The sequence below is a fragment of the Urocampus carinirostris genome, chromosome 7, assembly GCF_059441175.1.
Source record: "Urocampus carinirostris isolate Australia breed hairy pipefish chromosome 7, RoL_Ucar_1.0, whole genome shotgun sequence".
NCBI lineage: Eukaryota > Metazoa > Chordata > Actinopteri > Syngnathiformes > Syngnathidae > Urocampus > Urocampus carinirostris.
This window is the reverse complement of record NC_142355.1, coordinates 18,077,435-18,105,401: the sequence shown is the minus strand read 5'-3', so window position 1 is coordinate 18,105,401 and position 27,967 is coordinate 18,077,435. Positions and strand designations below refer to the sequence as shown.

At 39.0% G+C, this 27,967-nt stretch overlaps 2 protein-coding genes across 3 annotated transcripts in view; one reads left to right on the top strand and one right to left on the bottom strand.

Moving 5' to 3' along the window:
• Nucleotides 1-285: 285 nt before the first annotated feature.
• LOC148362514 (uncharacterized) lies at nucleotides 286-11,497 on the bottom strand. Its single transcript, XM_088339949.1, has 5 exons — nucleotides 11,363-11,497; nucleotides 11,263-11,288; nucleotides 8,111-8,216; nucleotides 2,909-3,015; nucleotides 286-911 (listed from the first exon to the last, which is right to left on the bottom strand). Exons 1-5 carry the CDS (start codon nucleotides 11,480-11,482, stop codon nucleotides 539-541), a joined length of 732 nt encoding a protein of 243 aa, XP_088196075.1. The 5' UTR covers nucleotides 11,483-11,497; the 3' UTR covers nucleotides 286-538.
• Nucleotides 11,498-14,701: 3,204 nt separating this feature from the next.
• The window catches only part of pik3c2g (phosphatidylinositol-4-phosphate 3-kinase catalytic subunit type 2 gamma), a 34,198-nt gene continuing 20,932 nt past the window's right edge, over nucleotides 14,702-27,967 (top strand). Inside the window, exons 1-15 of one of the 2 annotated variants that reach the window (XM_088339947.1) lie at nucleotides 14,702-14,789; nucleotides 17,137-17,590; nucleotides 17,653-17,732; nucleotides 19,294-19,451; nucleotides 21,109-21,223; nucleotides 21,294-21,405; nucleotides 23,584-23,654; nucleotides 23,791-23,854; nucleotides 23,924-24,049; nucleotides 25,535-25,565; nucleotides 25,814-25,997; nucleotides 26,077-26,199; nucleotides 27,024-27,152; nucleotides 27,224-27,338; nucleotides 27,397-27,530. In XM_088339947.1, coding sequence (XP_088196073.1) covers nucleotides 17,195-17,590; nucleotides 17,653-17,732; nucleotides 19,294-19,451; nucleotides 21,109-21,223; nucleotides 21,294-21,405; nucleotides 23,584-23,654; nucleotides 23,791-23,854; nucleotides 23,924-24,049; nucleotides 25,535-25,565; nucleotides 25,814-25,997; nucleotides 26,077-26,199; nucleotides 27,024-27,152; nucleotides 27,224-27,338; nucleotides 27,397-27,530 — 1,838 coding nt within the window. In that variant the 5' untranslated portion in view covers nucleotides 14,702-14,789; nucleotides 17,137-17,194. The remainder of the gene's footprint in view (nucleotides 14,790-17,136; nucleotides 17,591-17,652; nucleotides 17,733-19,293; nucleotides 19,452-21,108; nucleotides 21,224-21,293; nucleotides 21,406-23,583; nucleotides 23,655-23,790; nucleotides 23,855-23,923; nucleotides 24,050-25,534; nucleotides 25,566-25,813; nucleotides 25,998-26,076; nucleotides 26,200-27,023; nucleotides 27,153-27,223; nucleotides 27,339-27,396; nucleotides 27,531-27,967) is intronic. The other variant, XM_088339948.1, reaches the window with a different exon arrangement.

Here is a 27,967-nt window from a genome sequence, read left to right as displayed (position 1 = left end):
CTCCAACCTATTCTACTCTTATTTACATATTCTTTTTAAACTATTCTATTTTATTACCTCGTATTATACACTACAATATATATTTTTACTCTATTCTTTTAAAGATATTATTTTATCATTATTGTTTGCGTGTCAAACGATTTCTTGTATATATCATGTTTCTGGTTTATACTGGCTGAATAAAAAATTAAATACAAATACATAAAGACATATACTGGTAACAATAGTGGTCACTAAATGTTAGCACATTTCAGAACAAGAAAAGTATTTGCGTTACAGAAACAGTCCTTTGTAATGCTTTATTCCCAACCACTGTCAGTATAATACAAAAAGGGTCTGTCAAAGAGCCTGTAAATGGGCAGTGATTAACACTGGCCATAGCAGTCCTAAAAGAACAGCACGAGGAATACATTACTGGATGTCATGCATGGCATTACACAACTTTAATTCACTGTAAACTTTTATACAATACATAAAAAATCAGTTTCAATTTCAAAATTTTACGTCATACTCTTCAAATTGAATGCTTAGGTCACAATTAAACTATCAAAGCAAGTGTTGCAGCAATAATGGCATAAGTATTGACCGGGAGTGATGTGCACATGTTACATAATGACTTCATGCAGCAAGTGTATGTCATCCTGTAGATGGTTCTCTCGTAGTAGCGATAATTCTCCTTATTGCAGTCCTCCACAGGCAGGCAGCCTGCCGCAGACACGGACAAGTCTTTGCCAAAATAACCCAAAGCTTTGAAGCAGACTTCGTCAGGGGCACACTCAGTCACCAGGCGCTCAAATTTCCGCTCAATCTCTAGGATGGGCCGCACAAAGCAGGTTAGGTTCTTGCACAATGCAGGAGATGCGAAAAGAAAGATGAACACGACTACGTGCAGGGGATGGCACCTCTTCGCCCTGTGACAAGACACAATTTTACACTAGATTAGATGTATAATTTTGCAGAACTAAGTCGTAATGTCAGTGGTTCAAATATCGATACTGTGGATTCTGAATCAAGTATTTGCATGGGATCAACACTTTGCTCCTACTCCAAATTAATCAAACAGCCCCTTTCTCCCCTGGCACCCTCAATTACTCTTCATGACTGCGTTTGTAACCGACAAGCATACTTTTTGCACCTCCTCTAGCTACCGAGGTTGGTTGCTACAGCTTGCTTGCCAGGCAGAATAGAGCCCAATTCTTTGAGCACATCCCACCAAATGCTAAAAAGGCCCATGCTTTTGAATGTGTGTGGTTAAGTGGTTTTCTACGGTAGCAAGACCACAAGTTTACACTTGAAATAGCTTATAGAACAATGAGCTGCAACCAAAAAAAAATTTAAACATGTTACTGTTACTGAATTAAAACCTGTTAATCTATTGTCACTATGGCATCAATTCACACTTTAGTCAAAGTCAGCTTAATTGTCAATTCTGGGACAGAAACAGCATTGAAATTGTCTTTCTCTCAGCCCCCAGTGTCTAGAAGATGGAAAAAAAAAAAAAAAAAAGAAAAAGAAAATAAAAAAACACTATGCTAGGACACTACACGGATGTAGTCATAAAGTGCATATGAAACCTTGTAAACGAAAAGTTATGAGCTGTGCAAAACAACTATTTTCAAAATATTTTGCAATTGAAGCGATTTTAGTTCTCTAGTTATACACCAGTTGTAATTTTGTTACATTGTTGCTTTATTTAAACGGTCTTGGCTTTTGTTCCGAAGTTTGTTATAAAACCATGTCTATTTTTTTAACTGTTTAATATCTCAATGTAGTTACTGAATATAAACTGAAATTTTTTTAGGGGCTAGAATTTATGTGTTGTGCTTCTTATAATAATAAGCCATCTCAAGTAGGGGGGAGTGTTCAATTATTCAATGATCATGGCATTCCCAAGCAAAAATTTCGGATCGATAATGATTGATTTGAGTATTCCCCACACTGAACCTCCAACAGGTCATCATCAAGGTAGGGGAGAAATTATTTGCCCAGGGCCAGTTAGGAGGTTATCACCTAAATTAATATTCTTCCAGGAAAACATTTCATACCATCTGGTAGCTTTGTAGTGTATTTAGGGGAATTGGAAAAAAAAAAAAAAAAAAAAAATCAAGTTGCATTTTTTTTTTTTTCCCCTTGACCAGGGAACTGGATTTTCACAGGGTGGTGTCCAATAATCAAATAGGATAGACTTACAAATTCCACCGTTTCCCAACTTCAAATAAGTCACTGAACCTTTTCCACTGAAACCAGTAAAATAATAATAATAATAATTTCCTTGTATTGTCATTCTGTGTAACAATGTACACAGAACGAAATGTCGATTGCACCTGACCCGTTGTAGCGAGCCGATGCAGCCACAGCCAACATAGGGCGCCGCCGACCACTTTTTAAGTCTTAGGAATGACTCGGCCGGGGCGCGAACCACCGACCTCCCAGTCTCAAAGCGGGCGCCTTACCATCTAGGCTACTGAGCTGGTAATAGAGTGTCCCCCAAGTTTCCCTCCGGGGTTACGCCACATCGATGCCCATTTTTGAATGCACAGTGACATTTTACAGGTTGTGTGTAATTTCCGACAGACCATAGCTCAATTTCCCTTGCTTTTTAGAGCTTTGCACAATATATTCTATTGATTGAAAGAGGTAATGTCCTTCGCAATAACAACCCAGCCCAGTTCAGCATCGTTTCCAACAGTATGTTCTACAAGTTTGCACATCTCAAATGACATCACGCACCACATATCATTGTTGCACAGCCAAAAACATGGAAAGTACAAACAGATCTAAGCAGCAGGATTTGAAAAGATCAGCTTTCTCAAATTGTGTGTCAAAAATATTAATTCAAACATCACCACCGTTTCATGATATCAGCCAAACATTTTTTTATAGAAAATAATAATTAAATCAAACATACATTTTGGCTGTCCTGGTTGTATCATCCAAGTCACAAGGCTCTTCTGCAGCCCCTTCCGAGTTGCCTGTCTTGACACTGAAGCCCCTCCTCCACCTACACTTAAGCACCTGCTGAAAATCAAGTTGCTTAGTAAATTGGCAACTTGTGTTGTTTGAGGCACCAGGGTTGGGTAGGGTTACATTAACTGGATTACTTTCAATTACTTTTGGATTACTCCAATACCAAATATGCTAATAAAAGACAAAAGAAGCTAAACATTATTAAAATTTTTAAATTTTGTGCTGGCTTGGGGAGTAACATAATACATGGAACGGCAAAAATGATGTTGGCAAGCTGTTTGGATTTATTTTCATTTTGTTTCCGTCGCATTTTATGTTAGTTTTGCCGGAGATCAAAGAGATCAAAGCCAGGAGAGAAAGCTTACCACGTGTTGTGAGTCCATATTTAGTTTCTTTTGTCTTTTATTAGCATATTTGGTAATGGAGTAATCCAAAACTAATTGAAAGTAATCCAGTTAAAGAAACCCTACCCAACCCTGTGAGGCACACAAGGGTATTTGTAATATTGCATGCACACTTAGAGTGAAATCGTCTGTGCATTTTGGGAGAGTTGTATTTGTATATATTTATAGATAAATATCTAAACACATGCAAGATTAAAAAATATATTTTTTTTTTATTAATTTGTGAGCTACTAGTTTTCAAGGGGACAGTGTGTAATATTTAGTGCCTCCTAGTGGTACATAAACTTTCAGTAAAAAAAAAAAACTTTGATTTGAATACTAGGAAAATATACTTCAACTATCATATCAATGATGATGTTATTTTCATTTAATAGACGAGACATTTTTATTTCTTTTACATAGTGGAATCCCTACCTATGGTCACCGCCATGGTCATCTGGAAACTTGTTGCTACGCTGTGCTTGTGGCACTAGTTTTTGTTCGCATGAGATAATCTAGTGGCTCTTAGTGGTTAAATTTTACACACTGGGGCTTTAAAAAAATGCATTATTTTATGATAGCTGATGAAATTTTGCTCATTATTTCAACCAATATTGTTTTTAATTAAGTTGTTTTTTACAATGAGGAGGCGTTTAATAATACGCTCTCTCTTTAAGTGTCATTGTTCACAAATCACGCATACATATGTGGTACTATTTTTTGGGAAAGAATCTAAGTATCTGTTAAAATTTGTCTAAATTTAATATTTTTGATTGGATAAATTCAAAACGTTGTAAAATAAGAACTAATCCTTTTAGTTTCCTTCTCAAAAAAAAAATCTCAGAAGACAAGTTTGCCCATTTTTTACTCGTTTAAGAACGGTTCAAATATAAAAAATAAAAAAATTAAAATTATCCTGTTACAGTTTGGCTAACAGATTTAATCAGTACGAAGTGACAAGAGAGGGCTCCGCTTCCGAATAAAGTCGAGGCTTAATTATTTTAATCTCATATATATTTTATATACTGGTTTCCCCACACCTTATGATTGATTACCCATATATTCTAATTTTATATATTTACTTTATTTTATCCAGTTATCGTCGCAACATATCCACTTATTAAGTCATTATACAGTACACCTTTTTAAAAGATTAATGTTGAGAGAAAGGCCTTGAGACTTATTAAACCACCTGTAAGATTTAATCCAAAAAACTGTCAGAACCAGAACTGATGGCAGACCCAAACACATAACATTTCACACAAAGCGTTATTGTAGAATCAAGGAAGTCAGGTACGGGGAAACAAATGACAGTGGTCCGGTGCTCATTGGGCAGGAGGAGCAAGGAGCTCACGGGATCAGAGCGTGGTCGGAATGCGGAAGCGAGTGGAGTTGCCGTAACGAGTGATCGGAGCGCGGTCGATGTGCCAAAATGGCTCAAGTAGCTGGAGCGGGAGATCGGAGCAGGGACGGTGGGCAAAAACGGGTCACTAGCCGGAGCGGGAGATCAGAGCGTTGTCAAAAAAAAGGGCAAAATCAGGGAGCCGAAGACGATCGGGAAATCAGGGACAAATGAGCAGGATACAGATGAGGACGGGACAAACGGGAGCCGGAGTCAAAGTGCTTGCCTTGCGTATGCAGAGGTTCGCTGACGGACTGACAAGGAGTGACTGGAGTACCGGGTATAAATAGGAAGGGAATCAATAAGGCAACGAGCAGCAGCTGGCGCCAAACGAGCGGGTACAGGTGAGGGCAATAAGTAATCATGACAGACTGGTGGGATGTGAAGCTGGTGCCTTGGGAATATTTCACCAACTTCTGTCTTTCACCCTTTTGGTATATAAATGATTGTCAGACATTTTAAAGCGCACTTGAGAAAGTATTTTTCTGTACTCACAAACCCGAAATATTCGGTTATTATTAATTTTATTGCATTGAAAATAAAACAGAACATCTCGATTCCAGTGAGGGTTTTACCTGCTGCACAACCCCGATGTTAAACAAATATTTAGGCGAGAAAAATGGCCCTCCCTCATGGCCTTGCTGTTATTCATAACTTTTAAAATAACCAGCCCCGTGATAAATCAATATGGGAGGGCTTTCTCTTGGTAACATTTTAATGAAAACGCTATTTTTAGTGTTTCCTGTTTAGAAAAATGCAGAACACGTTTGAAGATCATCTATCATTTTGCATTTATTGGTCCTTCCAGCATATTTGTAATATGTTTTCAATCAATAGACTTGACAATTATTGATCAAGATAAAATTGTTTTGATTTTATAATTATTTTTACAGTGAATTTATAACCAAGTAGCACTACACTGTAATATATAGCCTTTATCGTCGCTGGCGACTTTAATCAGGGATGTTTAAGGACTGTACTTCCCAAATCCATTCAATTCGTGAACTGAGCAACTAGAGAAAAAAACACTGGACCGTGTGTACAGTAAGATCAAACATCTAGTTGGATCTGCCCATCTCTGTCTGTCCCTCACCCCCTCATACACCCCCCTCCGGAAGAAAAAAAAGCCTATACAACAAGGAAAGTACAAACATCTTCTTTGTTCCTTTTATCTCTTTGTTTTCCTTATATCCTCACTGTAAAATGTGGACCTGGAGTGCCGCGTCCAATTTCGTTGTCACAATATATCCCATGTTGTAACAATGACAATAAAGGTATATTCTATTCTATTCTATTCTATTCTATTCTATTCTATTCTATTCTATTCATATGCAGTTGTTGAACATGTTGTGTAAATAATGTATAATTGTTCTAAAAAGAAAAAGGGTAAAACTGCTTTAATTCTCGTGGAGGGACATTTTTCAAAGTAATTACATTCCTGAAACTTAGGGGGAAAGGCAAGTAACAGTATATTATACATGTTTCCATTTTCTGGGCAATCAAATTGCGTGGTTACAGCGCTCTCTGGTGTTCATATACAAATTGCAGTAAAGTGACAAAAAACGGGATAAGAGGAAGAAGCCTTCAAACGCTGCTTTTTTTCTGTTTCAAGTGTTTTATTTTGTTCTATCGAAATGATATTCCGCAGTTGCATAGTTTAATTTGTGTGTTTATTGTGCTAATGATGAACTCACTTAATTCTACTCTCATTGTCCGTTGTCTAATAAGGATAAACAAACATTTGGCTCATGTGACTTTACTTTAATTGTAACAGAAAATCTTTATTGCTTTCACCAATGATCATTTACTGGTGTCACACTATGGCTGTGGTTTACAGTAAACTGAGTTGTCCTTCCTTGTACAGTGGTTCCTGAAAGAAGAAGAAATAGAGTAAACACTTGCTCAATACTAAATTAAAAATACAATTATTTTATTGTCAGTGTCAGAGGGCTCCTTATTGAAAGATGTTTTTTTTAAAGCGTTATTGGGTTGCATGTACGATTTCTTTACAATAATTCCAAAATTATGTCGGCCTAATGTGAAATATAATTGCCAATAAAGAAAACTTGATGCTTGAGCCTGTAAAACAGGGGTTGTTCTTTGCTTTTCATGTATAATAGAATATCTAATAGTATAGTAATTGTAAAATGGCTTCTTTTTGTAGAGAGGGTTCCCTGTCTGCAACTATGGTGACTCTTCACTGTGGGTTATTATCTCAGCCACTGATACAATTAGTGTAAATCAAATTAACCTTGTTTGAAAAACTCATTGATAAAGACATTCTGGGATGGAAAACATCTGGAACATCCATCCCTCCATTATCCTCAGTAGGGTCACAGAAGTGCTGGAGCCCATCCAACCTCTCCTCAAGCAGTGGTCAGGGGACACCCTGAACTGGTTGCCAGCCAGTCGCAGGGCACGCAGAGACAGACAACTCACTCGCTCAGTCTCACCTAGGGACAATTTGAACTGGCCAATTAACCTGACATGCATGTTTTTTGAAGTGTGGGAGGAAACCAGAGTGCTGGAGGAACCCCACGCAAGCACAGGGAGAACATGCAAACCCTGCACAGGAAGGCTGGTGGCTGGATTTGATCCCATGATTGTGCTGCGGACGCACTAACCACTCATCCGCCGTGCTGCCCCATCTGGAACATATTTGAGCAAAATTGCCTAAACATTTGAACCCCAGAGGGTTTTTTACTAATATTGGAAAGTTTGGATTGAGGTAACCAAAACTACTTTTATTAAAAATGTCCTCGCCTTGGAATCAAAGGTAAGATAATATTCATTTAATGAAAGTGCTTAAAGGAATTGTAATTAGTTTTATTCGTTTAATTTCTGACTTCTTACTGTAATATGTTGTCTTTCTATTTTTTTATCTTCAGTTGATATTTTCATTTATTAGTATTTTTAATTGCATTGAATTTCATTGTTTCCTTATGGATGTAGCCCCCACACTATAAGGGTGGGGTTCAATGGCTGAAAATCCTTTCCTGAGGCGATCTGCTGCCATCCCTATCAATGTGAATGAGCCTGTTTCAGGTTCCTTTCCTCACACGGTTGGTCTGTGCCTTGAAATAATCGTATCAATTCCATGGTTTTACTTGAATTAACATCTATATAGTTATCATTTCATTTAACCATTGTGTGTTCGTGTATTTGGTGTTCTGGGTTGTTGGGTGGGGATGAAAAAGCGGATTTTATTATTTTATTGCACATTGAAATTTCTTAAACCGCACCTTGAATGGCAAATCATTTGCTGAGAAATGCTCGACAAATAAATCATGACTTGATGAAACTTTACAAATGATTTGATGAGAGAAGTATGGTTCTGTTGAGTAATTTGTTTACGTACCTTCAGCTCTTCATCGCCCTCCAGCTGGCCATCTAACAAGTGTTGGTCTACCTCTGCAGGGTCATAGCTGTACATTGGAATCAGCCGGTGGCGCAGTTCATCCGCTCTTAAATAGCAAACACAAAGTCTAAATCAGTGTTTCTCAAGTTTTGTTGAGAAAAGGTAGACTTTTGTATTTATTTTTTTAAGTTTGTTTTTTACCATTAGGCAATACTGAAATAATACACAATGAATGCTTTTGAATCAATTCTTGACCATTTAAAGTTTTTCTCATCATTATTTTGTGGTCACCGTAGCACAGGAAGTGTCACGGTTGCCATGGCGCCCAATTAGCCCTACCCGTGTGGCGCCAGCTGCGGCTCTATTTATATTTATATTTATATTTAAGCTCAGTGCTCTCACTCTTTCTTTGTCAGTCCGTCAACAAACCTCTGCCCTGCAAGACGTGTGTTTTGACTCGGTCCTGTTTCCTGTTGGTATTTCCTGGCCGGTATTGTTCCCGTTTATTTTGTCTGGTTTAATTTCCGTTTCCAGTTTCGTTCCTGCAGTGTTTGTCCTGTTTAATTTCGATACCCTGTTTTGATATCAATCCTGTCTGTCCTGTTGTTTTATATCGGTTTCCAGTTACGTACTGGTCTAGTTTGTCAATCCTGTCGGTCCCGTCCTGTTTGGTATCAACCCCATCTGTCCAATATCTGCTAGGGCAATTGGTATCGATCTCGTCAGCCTCTGGCTCCCTATTATTCCATGCCAGACTGCTGCTTAACATGCATGACTCCCCATTTCCCGTAAAATAAAAGGCTTGTGTGAGAAACATCATGCATTTGGGTCCTGATCCTGTTCCGGTTCATTACAGAAGGTAAGGTAAATAATTTGGGATTTGAATACCTTTTGGACTTATTTATTAAGTTGTGCTATTTATTTTCTTTTTTCCTGTAAAATTACAAAAATGTGTAACTTCAGTAAAAATGATCTGCCAGTGGAACAACATTTTAATGCTGGGTTCGAATTTAAGAAAATAATAGTGAAAATCATCAAAGTTGTGTAGAGGAGTTTTACTTCATTTGATTGATTTAATTATTTTAGCAATGTTATCAAAAACAGCTTTATTAAACGGAATATATTATTAAATGTACGGTATAACTTCATGAACAGATCATAAATATATCAAAGAATGGTCTGCTGCTACTTACTGATATGGATGGATTTAATGGTTACTCGGCTGATCAGAGCTAGGTTTTTTTCGGGGGAGCGGGTTTTGGTAAAGATAAAATCATGGTATTATCTGTTGTATAAAGTGCATCTAAATAACACAAATTGGCCAGAACTCTGATGGTGTGTCTTATAATCAAATCCAGTGTGTCTTATAAACCGAAGAGTGAGGCAGATACATACCTGTCAACCTGTACGTTTTTGCTGTACAAAGTACGTTTATAATGCATTTTAAGATGTGCACGACGTGCAAGAAAATCTGTACGGGAAAACGCAAATTTGTCAATTATGGGTACCATCCGGTAAACCCCGACTATCACGAAACGGCAAATCAATCAAGTCTAACGATTTCGCCGCGGTAAGCCTCTCTCTCGGTATCGTTTTTTTTTTTTTGCAAACGAAGCGAGCGGTTTGATGCTACTGTGCGCAGGTGTCTGCCGCCTGGGGATTTCCCATCATATATCATTCAGAAAAAAAAATATATGGTGTAACATTATTTTGTATTTTGTAAGGGAAAATACGACAGGAGCACGGCAGCGCAGTGGTTGGCGCTTGTGCGGCACAGTTCATGTCATGGGAACCTCCTGCGTGGGTTTAAATCCAGCTCCAGACTTCCTGTGCGGAGTTTGTATGTTCTCCCCGTGCTTGCGTGGGTTTCCTCTGGGCACTCCGGTTTCCTCCCACATTCCAAAGACATGCATTTCAGGTGAATTGGCCGGTCCAAATTGTCCCTAGGTGCGAATGAGCGAGTGAGTTGTCTGTCCCCGTGTGCCCTGCGATTGGCTGGCAACCAGTTCAGGGTGTCCCCTGCCCACTGTCCGATGATGGCTGGGATGGGCTCCAGCCCCCCGCGACCCTAATGAGGATAAGCGGTACGGCTGATGAGATGAGAAACACGACAGTTATGCAGATAAGTTGGAAATGCATAGTTATAACTAAATGATACTGCAGACTATAAATGGGTTGCCTTTGAGAAACATATAGAGAACCCTCTTGTGGTCAACATGCTAATTGTTTTTTGCTGAACAGGCTCGAGGCGTCGTTGCTGTCATGCACTTACTGGACAAATTTCTACGTATTACCCATGTTTTTTTGTATTGATCTTCACTATGTTTTGTGTATTTTTACCCAATGCTGAATGTATTGCACCCTGGTCATCCTCAAAGAGAGATTACCACTTGTTAGGCCCCTTCTCAAAGGTTCTCATGCTGAGGTTTTAAGATTTTCCTTGCCAGCATGTTGGTTTAAGATCAGGGGATGGTGTAATCGTAACCTGTGAGTCCTTTAAAACATTTTATGATTAGGGGCTATACGAATAAATGTGACTAGACTTGACTTAAAGGAAACGAAAGAGAAGCGCAAGAATTTGGACGACACCAACTTTTGAACTTTAGTTGCTGCTTTGGACAATAATTGCTCATAAGTATGAAACATATTGTGATTACTTGAATGAAGATTTTTGTTTTTGGTAACGTTTTGTACAAAATTACGTACTATTGTTTGAAATATTGTTAAAAGATACTGCATACTGCATAATAACTGTTCTGCTTTTGAGAAACGTACAGTGGTCTTCAAGTGCCTTTTTTTGTTAACATGTTAATTCTCTGTTGCTAAAATACACGTTAGTGGTGAAACCAGATGTTTTAATGTTAATTTATGTTCTATGAAATATTTATTCCTCAATTTAATTGTATTTATTCATGTTTTTATGCAGCACTAGCTCTTATTGTAGTTTTAATTCCATGTGCGTTATAGTGCCTTATGTAGGAAAATATACTGGACAAGACACTATTTTGGGGACGTGCCATATAATCCGTTGCCTTGTAGTGCGGAAAATACAGTAGGGAAATTCCCTGTGGTACACTAGTCAAGGTCTCATCGCACACTGCTCTCAAAAAAGGAAAGAACAGAACGATTTTGAAAAAAAAACAATATCTTACCTCATCTTTCTCTTGAGAAACACAACCTGTGTGTGAGCAGCACACTGTTAGAGTCACGTGACAGAACCCCCAAAAAATAAAAACCGTCAAATCACCTTACCAGGGCTGCCCCGCTCACGAGCAGTGTGAGAACGACGAACAAGGCCACAACATAGTAGCCGAAAAATCCACTCCCGGTGTTTGAAAACCAAGCGTGAGTGGTGCTTTGGTTGTTTAACATTTCTGAAGCAAGCGCTTCCCTTCCTGCTGGCCTCTCATGACACCTGTGTGACACATTCAACCCGTTGCTCCTGTGACACTTGAAGAAGCTGTTCAAATCTCGAGATACTTGTTTTGCATCTTATCTTTTGTCAGCAGGCCCACCGACTTTAGCCGGCTTTTATCTACATTGTTTGAGTACGAGAGAGTCAAATCAAAGGGGGAAATTTTTGGATGCGTTTGTCAATTCTTCATTGATGAAAAACCCTGCCGTGTGCTAATTAAACCTGTTTAATTGCATTCCTCTGGCGGGAGTGGATTCCAATCAAGATTTGTTTTATACACACTATAAGCAAGATTTTTATTTATTTACATTTTTTTAAAAAACGAGATTAAGTTCACCTTACCATCACAGGTTTAAACAAGACGTACAACACAATTTTAATATAGGACCGTGTGTGGATGTGAATCCTTTAACCACTAGGGTTGTAGAGGCACCATTTCCTCATTTCCTGTGGTGTGTCTTGGGCAAGTATAGCGTGGTGGTGCCTATTTTGACTAGCATATTTTATTGGAATTTGAGTCAGAAAACATCATCTTTCTGCTATGAGAAACAGCAGTTTATAATTTCACTTGGGAGGTAAACACTAATAATATTACTGTGCGTAAAAATATGCTGGATGTGAACATCACACTGGACTGACTACATTAATTATATCCAATAACAATTAACATCTTGTAGGGATGCTAAATCCTTCTGTCTATCTACCCACTAACATACCTGTCACGGCTGCCCATTGTCCTCAATTGGCCCCGCACGTTTGGCGCCAGCTGCAGCTCGTTACAGATTCGCTTCCCTCGTATTTAAGCTCAGTGCTCTCACTCACCCTTTGTCAGTCCGTCAACGAACCTCTGCACCCGCAAGACGTGTGTTTTGACTCCGTCCGGTATCCTGCTTGTGTATTCTGTCTGGTATAGATCCTGTCTGTCTCGTCCTGTCTGATATCGGACTCCAGTATCGGGTATAGTTGCCGTCTATCTTCTCCTGTTTGATATCGGACCCCAATCTATCCTGCTTGTGTATCCTGTCTAGTGTCGATCCCGTCTGTCCTGTCCTGTCTGATATCGAACTCCAGTGTCCGGTATCGTTCCCGTCTATCTCGTCCTGTTTGATATCGGAACCGAGTCTCCAGTGTCGGGTATCGATCCCGTCCGTCTCGTCCTGTCTGATACCTTGCTACAATCTCCAGTATCGGGTATCATTCCCGTCTATCTCGCCCTGTTTGATATCGGACTCCAGTCTCCAGTATCTGGTATAGTACCTTCTACAGTCTCCGTACTCGATCCCGCCTGTCTCATCCTGTCCGATAACTTGTGCCAGTCTCCAGTTTCCGGTATTGATCCTGTCTGTCCCGTCCTGTCCGGTATCGACCCCGTCTGTCTGGTATCTGCTCGTGTATCTGGTATCGATCTCGTCGGCCTCTAGCTTCCTGTTGTTCCAAGCCGGACTTCTGCCTTACTTCTTCCGCCCAGCGATCGCCGAATCACTGCCGTTTGTGTTAACGTGCATGAGTGCCCCATTTCCGTAAAATAAAGCTTGTGTGAAAAAACGTTACGCATCTGGGTCCTCCTCCTGTTCTGGTTCTGACAATACCTTCCTATCTTTCTTCCTTTTTATTATTTTTTATTCATTTATTTTTAATTGACAGCAATTCCCCCATTCCATGCAGTGATTTTGGGGCTATTCCAACTATCCAGTGGTAAGCAACCACTTTAAAGCACCAGGTGTCTTAGAGGGCCATTTCAGCCCCATTTCGTCAATTAGGGCCCAAAATTAATATTATTTTCATGAACATGGTCAGACCAACAGTCAAAAATATAAGCTCCGTCAATTGAAATGTTTGCATGAAAAGGGGTGGCATTAGCTCAGTAGGTAGAGCGCTCGTCTTGGGATCAAGGGATCGCAGTTTGAATCCCGGTTCATCCGTGTTATATGTCAAAGTGTCATTGGGTAAGACACTGAACCCCTAATGCCCCCAATAAGCAAGTTAGCGCCTTACATGGCTGCACGGTCGCTATTGGTGTGTGAGTGTGGGTGAGTGGGTAAATGTGAAGCACATTGTAAAGCGTTTTGGGAAGTCTGCATTGACTTGAAAAGCGCTATATAAATGCAGATCATTTCATATCAAAATGGCAAACTCACACACACAAGGGAGTCCTTGGGGGCCCTGAGGCTCAGTTTTACCATGCGTCGCGGAAAAAAAACATCACACACAAAGAGGGACAATCTGAGTTTAGGATGGTTGTGGACTTGGAGTTCTCACAATGGTAGACATTTACCGTAATTTCTGCATTATAAGCCAGACCCAATACATTTTTAAATGAAAAAAAAAAGTTGTGCGCATACACAAGCCGCACCTTATAATAAGCTGCATGTGCATAGTGGAAACACCCAAGCCTGAGCGTTCACCCAGCCCTCAAGAATGTGTCAGTTTGGACGACTTGCTTTTGTTACTCCTGTAAACTTTTTTTTTACTTTTTACATCAACGCACAAATTATTTAGAGAATACTTTGTCAAATTAAATAAAGAAAAAATGGGTGATACTGTCAGTAGTTTCTCTCAAAGGTAAAAATTCAGTTGGAGTGTAGTCACAGTCAAAGTCAGAGTGAAGGGAATTCCATAAAGGAAAATTACCACCCCAAGATCACGGGTGATAAATGGTGCTAGTGTAGCTCGCCATCAATGTTGACTTCAAGGGTTCCAAGGAAGATGACTGGAGATCCCAGGTCTACCTTGTAGAACTGGGGCTGCTCAGTTTATGGGGGGTTCAAAAACCTGAAAAAGCTATGGGGCCATTCCTGATTGTAACATGTGTCATATGGCTTCCAAGGGGCTCGCTATACTTCTTTTTTCTTGTTTTTAATCCCTCACGAAGATTTGAGGAGTGTGATTGGAATAGCGCCCTTGTTGTGTTAAGCGCAAGTGAGTTATCGCAAGCACAATTTCCGATATCCAAAATAAAATTTCCGGTTTCCAAAATAAAATAACGAACAACTATAACGCAAAATACGAATTGAAATAATACAAAATCGACAAAACATTTTTATTTTTGTTAACCCAATGGGTTACATGTGTAGAACCTATATAAAATGATTTACATTTCCCTCGCTGTGAAGATGTTTCTCTCCAGCGCTCTATGTGACGTCATAGTAAGGTAAGTGGGAGGAGTCAAGGCAAGAGTGACAGCAAGGTAGCAAGTGTTCACTGTTTCAGGTCGAACTCGCTGGGCAAATTTACAAAAAACATGGGGCCACAACACTTCTGATGGTAGGTTAATAGAAACACCTTTTAGTGTCATTTCATTTGAATTATTAACAAGTTTAGCTACTTTTTACTGGTTTATTAAGATCATAAGTGTGTCTAATACTAGTGAGTTATATTTGTTCATGTCAGTTAACCTATTCCTTAATGGCAATGATTTCCTGTTCTGTGTGTTTTTCCTTGTTCTGTTTAGTAATTGTGTTTAGTCTGGAAAAGTTAGCTTAACTTGTCTGGGACATTGTGGCGCGATTCAACATTTCCTGCTAAGATTCAAAATCCTGTCAATGATTCTCCAAATGATATCCAAAAGGGAGGAATTTTCAGCCTTTGGGTGAACTCTTCCTGAAAAGTAACCTGTACACTGACCTCAATTTGACCGTGTCAATTTTTATTCATATGTTAAATATTTTTTATGTTTGCTGACAAGGAACTGAACGACAAGTATTCTTCATTTTTGCAATATTTATGATTGAGGACCAGTCCTGAAATATGTAGAAAATGTACAAATAAAGAAATACCTAATAATATATGCCAAATGAATACATTAACACCTTAATAAATCATCTAATCACTAAATATGACATAAATGCAATTGATTCATATACCTATGCATTTTGTCATTGATGTATTTCGGTATTTATTTTGTCATGTTTTTTTTTGTCATGTATTTTAGTATTTTGTTGTGTATTTCAGTATTTTTTGTCAATCCAACGGTGCAGATGACCGTTGGATTTATCCTCACTAGGGCTGTGGGGTTGCTAGAGCCTATCCCAGACATCTTCGGGCAGTGGGCAGGGGAGACCTTCAACTGGTTGCAAGTCTGCGATATGCACCCATTTACATGCTCAACCATACCTAAGGACAATTTGGAATCACGAATCAACCTCCTACATATGTTTTTGGAATATGGGGCACTGGCATGGGGAGAATATGCAAACTCCGCACAGGGAGACTGGTGGCTGGACATGAAACCTGGATCTCCGAATCGTGGGGCTGGTGTGCTAACTTCTCATCTGCCGTGCCGCCCTATTTCGGTATTTATTCTGTCTTTTTTCACGCCTCCATCTATTAGCTGCAACGATTATCCTCAGTAGGGTCAAGGGGGTGCTGGAGCCCATCCCAGCTGTCTTCGGGCAGGGGACACCAGCCCGTCGCAGGGCACACAGAGACATACAACTCACTCTCTCATTCACACCTAGGGACAATTTAGACCGGTCAATTAACTTGACATGCATGGTTTTGGAATGTGGGAGGAGAAAACGGGGAGAACATCCGCACAGGAAGGCTGGTTGCTGGATTTGATCCCATGACCTCTGAACTCTGCTGCGGACGCGCTAACCGCTCACCGGCGGTGACGCCCCTCTGTCTCTTTTGGTGTTGCTTGTTTTGTCGCGTATATCTGGATTTTGTCATGTATTTTGTCGAGTATTTATGTATTTTATCATTTATTTTCTCTTGTATTTTGTCTTGTATTTTGTAGTTTGTTTTGTCATTATTTTTTCATTATTTTGGTATTTATTTAGTCGTTTGTTTTGTTGTGTATTATCATGTATTTTTTCATTTATTTGGTTGTGTATTTTGTCCCAAAAAAATGTCATTCAAATGAGGGGACGGGTTCAACTTGGTCACCTATTTGTTAAATAATGAGTGTATCATTATTTCATCACTGATCAACCGATAGGTGAAAAGCTCAAGCAACTGGTCTGCTTCCTCGATTGAATATTTTGTTTTGACAAAGTTGCTTGGTGGTAGGTTGCTTGGTTGAAACACTTGCCATGACAAAATAAATTCTAAAATAAATAAATAAATGACAAAATGTATAAATAAATGAATACATTTTCTTTATGTCACATATTTAGGTATTACAACATTTATTTATGTGTTCATTTATGTTTTGACATGATCATTATTTTTAGGTATATGTTTATACATTTATTTCTACATATGTCAGAATATGTCCCCCATACATTAGAACACAAAGGGCACAGGTACGGTACTTAGCATTAATGAATAATTCAATAAACGAATGAATGGTCTTTTTTGCCATAAAAAAGAAGCACAGAATTAATGGTCTTCTCTTTTCACTGTTAGTAAAACAAATAAAAAATATAGAAATGTGCAAAAGTATGAAAACGTAAAAAAAACAGTAAAATAATGATCTCTAATAAATACATGCTTATTAGCAGTGGTAGCTGCACAGTACGTTGGGCTGGTAAAGGGTAGGAAGCTGTTTTTGCGTTAGGTGTTATTATGTTGAAACATTTATCACCTGGAATTTATCGCAAGACGTTCACCTTTATTTTTGTCATCCACAACAAGATAATCCCCAATTTCATGTCATTACTTTCGACAGCGTGCCTCATCGTGACGTGACATACTGCAGCATCAAGACACGCTTTTGTTACAATGTAATGGATCTCCATGGAGTGCGACCAGGACCACCTACCATACCCACACGTCGAGTGCTCCAAAGACAAAATGCAGAATATGACCTCCCATTGTCAGAGACTGAACTTGACCCGGAGTATCATATTTACGAGGACATTGATGTTTTGGCTGAGGAAAAACAATTACCAAAAGCCAACAGGTCGCAAGATTCCAAATCCAAGTCTCCCGGCCGGGGACGTACTCTGCTTCCTCGTCGTACCGCCCCGCCAGTTCCAAGTGCAAAGGCTCCAAGCGGACAGGAGCGCATTTCCCCACCTGTCCCCCCCAGGAAGAATGCGCCACCCCGAGCCAGGTTCTCCTGTGATTTGACTGCCCATGTCCACAAATTGACCCGCTCAAACACACAAATCGATGACCTTGTAAGTAACCGTCTGTCAGACAATGAACAATTGCAGGTGTAAATAATCGTCTTTCACTTTAGGATGAGTGGGTCATCCAACTGAAAGATGCTCCTGAAGGCAGCACGCCAGAGATGGCTGCGTTCTCCCAGGCCACATTAAAGTAAGATTACCTCTGACGAGCAAGATATAAAGTCGGACTTTAAAATACGAACTACACATCCATCCACCCATCCATCCATCCATTATCTGCACCGCTTATCCTTAGTAGGGTCGCGAGGGTGCTGGAGCCCATCTCAGCTATCTTCGGGCAGTGGGCAGAGGACACCCTGAACTGGCTGCCATCCAGTTTCAAGGCACACAAAGACAGACCATTTACTTGCTCATTCACACCTAGGGACAATTTGGACCGGCCAATTAACCTGACATGCATGTTTTTGGAATGTGCGAGGAAACCGGAGTGCTCGGAGGAAACCCACGCAAGCATGGGGAGAACATGCAAACTCCACACTGGAAGGTTTGATCCCACGACCTCAGAACTGTGCCGCACACGCGCTAACCACTGCGCTGCCGTGCTGCCTAGTAGTTTTTATTAGTTTTATTTCACTAGAAAACAAAAAATCAAAAATCTAGTAAAAGTCTTAAAAAGGATAAAAGGGCTGTACAGAGATTAGAACTTTTATACTCTCTGTTGCCATCTCCTGGCTTATGTCATCATTGCACCCCCGTCAAGCTCCTTGTGTTACTTGTACAAGTACGTGCATTACTTAAACACTCAAATCAACACTTCTTTTTTATCTTTTTGCGGTTTTGGTTGGCGTTTGCACTGTACTTGAAACAAGCCCTTCTTTTCACAATTTTCATGCTACACTCACAAATACAAAAAAAAAAAAAAACACAAGGGGACAAATGTGAAGTTACTCTCTACTACTCTTAAGGTAAGTTAAAAAAAATTAAAAAAACAAGTTATTTACCAGGGCAGCATGGCGGAGCAGTAGTTAGCGCGTGTGCAGCACAGTTCTGAGGTCATGAGATCGAACCTCCTGTGTGGAGTTCGCATGTTCTCCCCGTGCTTGCGTGGGTTTCCTCCGGGCACTCCGGTTTCCTCCCACATTTCAAAAACATGCATGTCAGGTTAATTGGCTGGTCCAATTTGTCCCTAGGTGTGAATGAGCGAGCGAATTGTCTGTCCCTGTGTGCCCTGCGATTGGCTGGCAACCAGTTCAGGGTGTCCCCTGCCCACTGCCCGAAGATGACTGGAATGGGCTCCAGCACCCCTGCGACTCTACCGAGGATAAGCGGTGCAGATAATGGGTGGATGGATGGATGTCTTAAATTTAATGTAATGTATTGTGTTCAAAAAAATGTTTGTCTTTTGGTTCTGTTTCAATCGTGTCATTTTTTTATTTTAAAAGGCATAAAAAAAAGTCTGAAAAAAGTCTCGAATTTAACTGGCCTTAAGCTGTAGGAACCCTGTTCTCAGAGACAGGTGTCTCCTTGAATTTTTCAAACCAGCGATGGCGCAAATTGAAATCCATAGACTTTTTTTATGAATAAACTCGCACACTGAAATTCTCATGTGTAAAAGTGCTTGAATAAAGAGCTACCACCGTATGGTATAATTAGGACCCAATAATTTGCCCGCGTGACTCCAATAAATGCCTTAAATTAAGTAAAAGTTTTTTGGTTGGATCTCTGAGCTTTGGTCGTGCCTCCACTTACAGTCTGCTGTCGCGCTGCAAGCAAACACAAACCGGTGGCAACATGGATGTGGTGTTTGCTCGGCTTTCCTGCATCCACCCGGCACTGCTACAACAAGTGGAGGTGATTGTCACCGTAGCAACTGAAAACAGCAGTCAACAGCTTCCTATCCCAACCTCAGGTATCAGTCCTCTATTCCTAAGAACATTGAGAAAAAAACAGCTTTGTGTGAAATTTCACAAAATATCTCCGCTTGAAATGAATTGATCTCAAATCCGGTTCTTTTTTTCATCCAAATGTAAAAGGATGATAATACATGTCCGTACGATGTCACAAGTTACTGAAATACGTTATGCCACATATCATTGGAAAATGTAAACTCTTGGGATTGAAGTTATAATGACTATTTCAAAATATATTCATCACAGAAACATCATGATCATACCCAAAAACTAAAAAGCTGTGGTAACTCACCATTACGTCCCCTAGCTGTCTTCAAATTCTTTGAGTGTCCGGGCACCTGGCTTCTTTAATTCAAGGACCATTTATAAAATCCAACCCCGTGAAATGTTTACTCCAAAACAGAAGAATAATACCTACAGATGAGTAGAAATCTGCCTGAAAACAATTCTGCTTCGTTGGATGTTGTTTCTTGTGATTTTGCTACAAAACACCCCTTGAAAATGAATTTCTGTATTCCCAATATGTTAATTAGCCCCACTCCCCCCTTTTGATTGATTCCTTTATCAACCGATAGCAGGCTTTTTCTCACCGTCCACAGTTAGCCTATACGGGCCTGTTTAATAAAACAGAAGGAGGAGCATTTCTTGGATGGAATCTAATAAACTTTTACTTTTTCCTTATTTTGTCATTTTGGGTTGGCGTTTGGACTGTATCTATAGCAGACCTTGTCTTACTTTCACCATTTTCATGAATACTAACAGATGAGGGAAAAAAAAAACAACAAAAAAAAAAACGCAAGGACAAACATGACATGTCACTTTTCCAAGACTCTTACCCCCCTAACAGCTTTGCTAAAAGTAATTTAAAAGCAGTTAGGAATCAGTTGTGGAATAATGCTTAGCCTCTTTGAACTCGGTTGGGATTTGTTAAAACATACATACAGAAACATACATACATCATACATACATACATACATGAGGCTCTATAACTCCACCCGGCGGAGTAAAGGCCCACACTAAGCCACACCCCCTACATTGCATATTACCGTACTTTTATTGCAGTGTGTATTTTATGTAGCACTATTTAAATACTCTATACAACACGCTACAGTGGGTATTAGCACGTCACATTGGGTATTTGTATATTGTATTCATTTTGCTTTATTATTGTATCGTTCTCAGCGAAGGGATGCTGCTGGAAATGTGAATTTCCCTGCGGGGATGAATAAAGTATCTATCTATCTATCTATCTATCTATCTATCTATCTATCTATCTACCTATCTATCTATCTATCTATCTATCTATCTATCTATCTATCTATCTATCTATCTATCTATCTATCTATCTATCTATCTATCTATCTATCTATCTATCTATCTATCTATCTATCTATCTATCTATCTATCTATCTATCTATCTATCTATCTATCTATCTATCTATCTATCTATCTATCTATCTATCTATCTATCTATCTATCTATTTCTAATAGAATTGATATTTAGCTTTTGACTTTTTTAGGGACACCTCAGACGATGCACCTCACCTTTTACTAGTAATGCACTAGTATTATTAATGAACCAATCAATTCTGTTGCACAAGAAAAAATATTTGTTCTTGTAAATGCCGTACACTTGATTTTGTTTCATTTGTCTAGTTAACCGGTCGGTACAAAGTCTAATCGACGAGATTTTCCAGCTGTTTGAGCTCCCCCGCCAACCCTTTGGCCATTACAATCTTAAGTTGTGCAACTCGGAGGAGTATCTCCACAAGTAAGTGCGAAATAAACACCTTCTCTCCTCGGCTGTAAGTTCATAATTATCTGCTGCACAATCTCCTCAGTGACAAGCTGTTGGGAGCGCACGAGGTGGTTCAAAGGCATTGCAAGTTCAACACGGAGCTTCCCCTTCGACTGCTCCACTCCAGCAGTCTGAGCCGCAGCCTTGCTCGCGATGTGAGTCACCGTTAAACATTAACCAACTCCGGAACATGATTACCAGGACCTATTTGGCCGCCTCTATGTTTTGTTCTCAATACAAGTCAGGTGCAATATTATGCAGATTAGAGCAGGGGTCCCCTACCTTTTCTGTACTACAAAGGTTTAATGTCTGTTAATATGGTCATGGCCTGGCCGAAGAGCAGCATTAAACATGTTTTTCATGGTGCCCTGAATTCTTAATCCCCTCCTCAGTTGCTGCGGCACCACTTCCTGTGGTGTTTTCTGGGCAAGTACAGCCTGGCAGAGCATATCTCTCTCTTAGCTGGTTTTTGGGGTTAAGGGTTCGCTACTATACATAAAAAACAGATAGTGTTGGTTTCCATGGTTACCAGTACCCGGAGAAGCCTCCTGGTCTGACTCAGATATAGCACCTTTATCAGTTTGTCGCCGTTGTTGTTGGTGTAAAGGGTCCTCCAAATTAAAAGATGAGCTGGTCCCCCAAAGCCTTCTCGCAATGTTTGGTGATACGAATATAAGATCCTAAATCACTCAGATGAGTAATTTTTGGGAGACGAAAATCGATTCAGTTTCCTAAATTTTGCGAAGGCCTGTTTTGTTCATGTTGACATCGGCCAATGCGTATTGCATTACTTGTGGCTTTCATTCTCATGTTTAAAAAACGTTGTGGTAATGAAGGCTCTTTGTCTGGGTACGTTTGATTAAAAAAATGTATACTTTCAAATAATTTCAAAGTATCTATTGAGGTCATTATTATTATAACTACTCTACATAAAATTACGTTCAGTGGTCCGTTCATTTTATTGACTGTCATAGAACAGATTTCTAGTATGACCTCAGTATGATCCCTAAGGAGGAGTAATGGTGATGTTAATATGGTCTGCAGACAACTTTACGACTAATAATTATTAATACAATTTGCCAACTAGCAACTATGTCAGAACATCCAACTTGTCAATTCATTTATTTATCTTTTTATATTTGCCCCTCCTTAGACATTTTGCTGAACTTTAGAGATGTTTTATGAATATATTTTCTAGCTATTTTAGATTTATTTCGAAAATGTTTTTTTATTTCTAAATTCATTACACAGTTACTGTGTTAAATAAATGACTTTAAAATACATTATTTGCACCAAAAATCCAATTACATCAAGTATATTTTAAACTATAGTAAATATAAAAACAAAAGCGAAAACAGAAAGACGCTTACTGTACAAACAATCTTGCCAGCAGCTGGAATGGATTTGGGTAGTGATGGCCCACATTAATTACAGCTTCTAAGTTTGTTTTGAGAAAAGTTGGGTGTGGAAAACTAATAGTAACAATGGTAAAAACAACAATTCTACCATGAATTATTATAAGAACATTAATAACATAAATAATAATAAATCCACTGTGCAATCATGCACAACATTTGGATGCCCTAGTAATATTGCACCAAAATAACAATCATTCATTTTCCGTTGTGCTTATCTTTCCGAGGTTTGCAGGGGGGCTTGAGCCCATCTCGACCATGCATTTGGAGTGTGGGAGAAACTTGGTGACCGGGAGCATGGGGTGATCATGCAATTTCTACAAGGGAGGCTGATAGTTAGATTTGAACCTGCCACCTTTGAACTGTGAAGCGGGCTTGCTATGAGCAACACACTCTAGTGGCTATTGTAATAGTTAACGCAAATCTGCGTGCCAAGTAATTGAAATACATAATTACCAAGGATACATGCATATGAAACCGTTGCCAATGTTTTTCCATGGAGACAAGTTTGTGTACAATCTTTGTCACATGATGTAGTGAGGTACAAGTGACCATTCTCCACACTGATTGGCTATAAGTGCAAACATTTTATGTGATTCATCTCCTGTTGTATCTTCTGTGGGCAAGGCTCCTCATTTCCTCCGACAGGCAACTGCGCTTGCCATTGCAAACCAGACTGATTTTATTTCAAACTCACAACATCAATTCACCAGTTCACGTTCAGTCTAAACGTGTCTGTAAAATAACAATAAGAAAAAAATTCATTCTGTGTGGCCTGGTACCAAATGACTGATGGCCAGGTACCGGTCCGCTACCTGGTGGTAGGGACCCCAGATTTAAAGAAAAAAAAATTCTGAGGTTTTGTGTTGGGCTAAAAAATCATGATCACAATATCTATTTGTTGTTTCTTTCCTTGAGGAAGGGGACGCCTCACCTTCCGGTCATGTCTACCAGCTGGTGCGGCCCATCTGCGTCCTCAACACTTGCAAGTAAGTGAGCGAGCCGCTCTTAAATGCCCTGTTGTTTGCTGTTATGATGACACTAGGTCACGAGCTGTGTGTGTTGACAGGAAACACGGAGTAGAGGCAGGTATGTTTAACCTTGAAGTTTGCTTTTCTCTATCAGGTTGAGTCTGCAGAACGTCCTGAAGAGCTTCAGCAGGGAGGAAGCCTTGCTGATGAGAAACAAAGTCAGTCAAACGGGTCACGATTAAGAAATGTATCTAATGTACTATTCCAATGAATGTTAATGTGTGCAGTCAGGAATGAACGTCAACGTCATGGTGGCCCACGTTCGTACCATTACTGATCTCCTGTGTGGCGTCTCCAGTGAGGAGCTGGAGGACGCCATTGGTAGTCTCAACAGAATCAATCCCATTCCTCTGGTAGGAGCATCCTATATTTTCACTTTTTATCTTTTTTTCAATTTGACCTTCACTACATCACATCTTGTGCTTTTTTTTCTGAAACCCTTCACATGGAAATTACACAAATTGAGTCAAAAATTTCATCTATCTTTTGAAATTGTTTTGTACAAAACAACCTACTTTTCTGGGGTTTTCTCATTATATACAATTGTATTTTGGGGGTTATTAGACTTAATTCAAAAACTTAATACAACTGTTCAGGGTTAACATAGACGATCTTTATTCAGGCCGAGGAGTCAGGTAGCTGGAATTAAACCAGGGACTTTTGAACTGTGAGGCGGACGTGCTAACCACTCATGTCCCATGCCAGCCACAAGAGTTTTAGTTTTTAGTTTTATTTTGTTCCATACAAAAATACCCATTTTGAAACAGTTTCGCATATTATGAGCTGTTTTTGATTTGTAATAAAAAAAAACACAATTTGTTAATGGTGTTTGAAACCAAGTAAACCCTTTTTTTGGGTTGCCTTAAACAAGTTTTTTCTTATAGTTCTTGAATAACAATCCCCTACATACACACACACACCCTGTTGGGTTTTTGTAAAAGGGTGTGACAAAATAACCCAATGTTTAGATGGGTCTGAAGAACGACCGAATTTATGGTTTAAAAACAAAAAAAGAAACACGTTTGGTGTTGTTTTGTGTTCAGTATTTTAGTTTGTGATAAAATATTTTTATATATATATATATATATATATATATATGTATATATACGTATATATATATATATATATATGTATATATATATATATATATATATATATATATATGTATATATGTATATATACGTATATATATATATATATATATATATATATATATATACATTCCAACACCTAATGCCGAGCGCCAAGCAGGGAGGCAATGAGTACCAATGTTGTAAGTCTTAGGGATGACCCGGCCAAGGTTTGAACAAGCAACCTCCCAGTCTCAGGGCGGGCGCCCTATCTCCAAGGCCACCAAGCTGGTGATAAAAGACAAACATTTTTTTTAGTTATTACAAAACAACCTAATATTCTGAGCTATTTAAAATGACCCTGTTGCTGGGACAGGACAACACAGTTTTTATAAACATAGGATTCTATTTATTCATTTATTTTTATTCTTTGAAGGGAAAGTGAAAAAGGACAAAATTACCTAAATTTTAGGGGTCTTTGAACAAACGTTTGTGTTTTTTGTACAAAATGCACATTTTTTTAAGGTCTTTATAAACAAATGAAACGTTTTGTAAAGTTTGAGATAGCGCGAATATTTTTTTGGTATTCAACAAAAATGAACTAGAGTTTTGAGTTGTTTGTGTACAACAACCATGGAAGCTGTGTTAAATAAACCCAGGGAGTGGATCCATTCGCTCTTGACCCAAAATTGAATTGTTTTGAATTGAACATTATTTTGAGAAATGAAATGTACAAAGTGTGACCTCATCTCATCATTCCTTTCACAGAGTCATGAGGAAATGTCAGAATGCGAGAGTGGTGAGTCAATGTTTTGCATCTTTATGCCTAACCGAGCGTTGCAAGCATGCGAGGGTGTGCACATTTATAAAATACGCTTTGTTTAAGACTGCAAAACATTGCAAAGACCCTCGCAAGCTTTCATTATGGTTACAGTCATAAAAAATAATTGGACTCGATTTCCATTCATGCGATTGAGTTTTAAATAACCCTTTTTTTGCTGTGAATTGATGAATGACTAACACGAATGGCGGTTGTGTGTTTTTTAGCTATGAGGGTGCTCCACAAATCGCTTCTGAAAGTCATGCAGAACTACTTTGACAACTTCCTGTCCAACTTCAAAAATCTGGACCCCCCCATCAAACATCAGACTTGTGATGTGGAGCAAAACAGTGAACTCTTACAGTTCAGCGTGGCCGCACTCTATAAATTGCAACCCAGCTGGCTGACCACGTACGACTCAAGATGCACAAAACGTACACACCCGACAAAATATACATCTCAAACACGTTTTGTTGTTCTTTTTCCCAAGATTTGACTGTTTTTCCATATCTTGTGAGCTGACGTATGGACAAACGCAACTTTCATCAGCTGCGACCTCTGAAAATATCAGCACCGGTTTAGCCTTTGAAAGGAAATTACGTTGCAACCGCATGTGAGTTCACTTTCAAGTTTCGTTAGGAGCTACAATTTCATACATCTATCGCGATTTGGCCCCCAAATATAATTTCCAATTTAACTTTCCAGTTTGGACGATTTCAATTGTATTCAAAGAAATTCCACCCGAACATTTTTTTTTAAATAAAATTATCTTAATTATAAAAAATAAACCTTGTGCAAAACGTTTGGATGAGAATAACTGTGAGAATAAATGTGAATTTCCCTTCGGGGATGAATAAAGTATCTATCTATCTATCTATCTATCTAACTATCTAACTATCTAACTAACTAACTAACTACTTTTTGCACATTTCAATGGAAAGTTACTAGACATAGCCCGCGCAGATAAAAACAGGTGCCGATTGCTTGTGACTTGTTTAACTGCAATAGTTAACTATATTACTATTGTTTCACAATCTGCACCAGAAGATTGTTAAAATGAATGTATTGAATGCTATTCATTGCCTGGCCCTATTTCACAAACACAATGTTAAAAGTTTATACCTTTGCCAATTTTAAATCAAATCAAAAACAACAAAAATGTACTAAATATATCACTTTTTACACAAATTACACAAATCTTTAAAAAAACATCCAAGATAGATTAAGAAAAAAATAGTTTTTCCCACCCAACAACCTGGAAATTTACAGACACACCCACAATAACTGTGAAAATAAAATAAAAGTAACAATTTAGAAATACAAGACATAAACAAATGAGCATCCCATTTTGAAAAAGACTCGTTTGAAGAATAAACGACCCCAAAAATGTCATAAACGCAAAACCCAAATAGTCAGTTTTGTGTTTCTGAATGTCAGGATGGTATTTCCTGTCCCAGTCAAGCAGTTGCCCTTCGAGAGCATGCTAACCTTCCAGCTGATGGGCTCAAAGCGAGGAAAGAGCCCAGAGCTGCTGGCCTGGGCTGTTCTACCAATTTGCAGTTGCAGGTATTTCTTAAAAACTTGATTTATAAACTGTACCAGGTGCATTGTTTGCCATAACTAAACTGTTTGTTTAGAGCACTAATTAGAGGGACCATCCTGCTCAGTTTGTCCACGTTGCCCATGTTGAGTTCACCCCCTTCGCCGGCACTATTTGACAGCCACAGACAACCAGTTGGAGTGATTTTACAGGTAAGAATCTCCAACTTTGCCTACTGAAAATGAAAAACATCGCTTATCCTCTCTCCAGCTTGAGTTCCCAGATGAGGTGCAGTGGACATATCGGAGGCCTGTCGCATTGCCCAAGTCCTTCATATTCTCTTCGCCCTGTGAGGATCTTCAAAAGAAAATTTTACGTGTGTCCAAGAAAGTCTGCCTTGGCTTGTGAGTTGAAAAACGCAATAGTTTTGCATTGACTACATAACAATATAATAAATAACATAATTTAGCCCGTATCAGAAATACAGTGTTTTCCAGACTAATAAGGTGTAACCGTTAAAAAGGCGTATTCCCCAAAATAATCATATATTTTTGGTATAGATTATAAGATGCACTGGACTATTGGGCGGATGGAAATAGAATTGCGGTAAGAGCAACCGCATTTATCTGTGAATTTTATACGCACACGGTATATATGAGTGCAATGATTGATCACTCGAAAATTGTCGATAAGAAAAGTTGTATGCAACGGATATCGAGACTGGTTGTGGCAGGGAGAATGCCAAAACCCATCCCCACTAGAATGCTAGTGACACAGATGATATTAAAAAAAACATTGATTTTATCTCATCATCACACTTATTTTTACCTACGGTGCCAGA

Coding starts and splice junctions, on each gene's coding strand:
- LOC148362514 (XM_088339949.1), bottom strand. CDS start 11,482: ATGTTAAACAACCAAAGCACCACTCACGCTTGGTTTTCAAACACCGGG. Junction 11,289..11,362: donor TCGTGAGCGGGGCAGCCCTG/GTAAGGTGATTT, acceptor GCTCACACACAG/GTTGTGTTTCTCAAGAGAAA. Junction 912..2,908: donor ACAACCAGGACAGCCAAAAT/GTATGTTTGATT, acceptor GTCTTGTCACAG/GGCGAAGAGGTGCCATCCCC.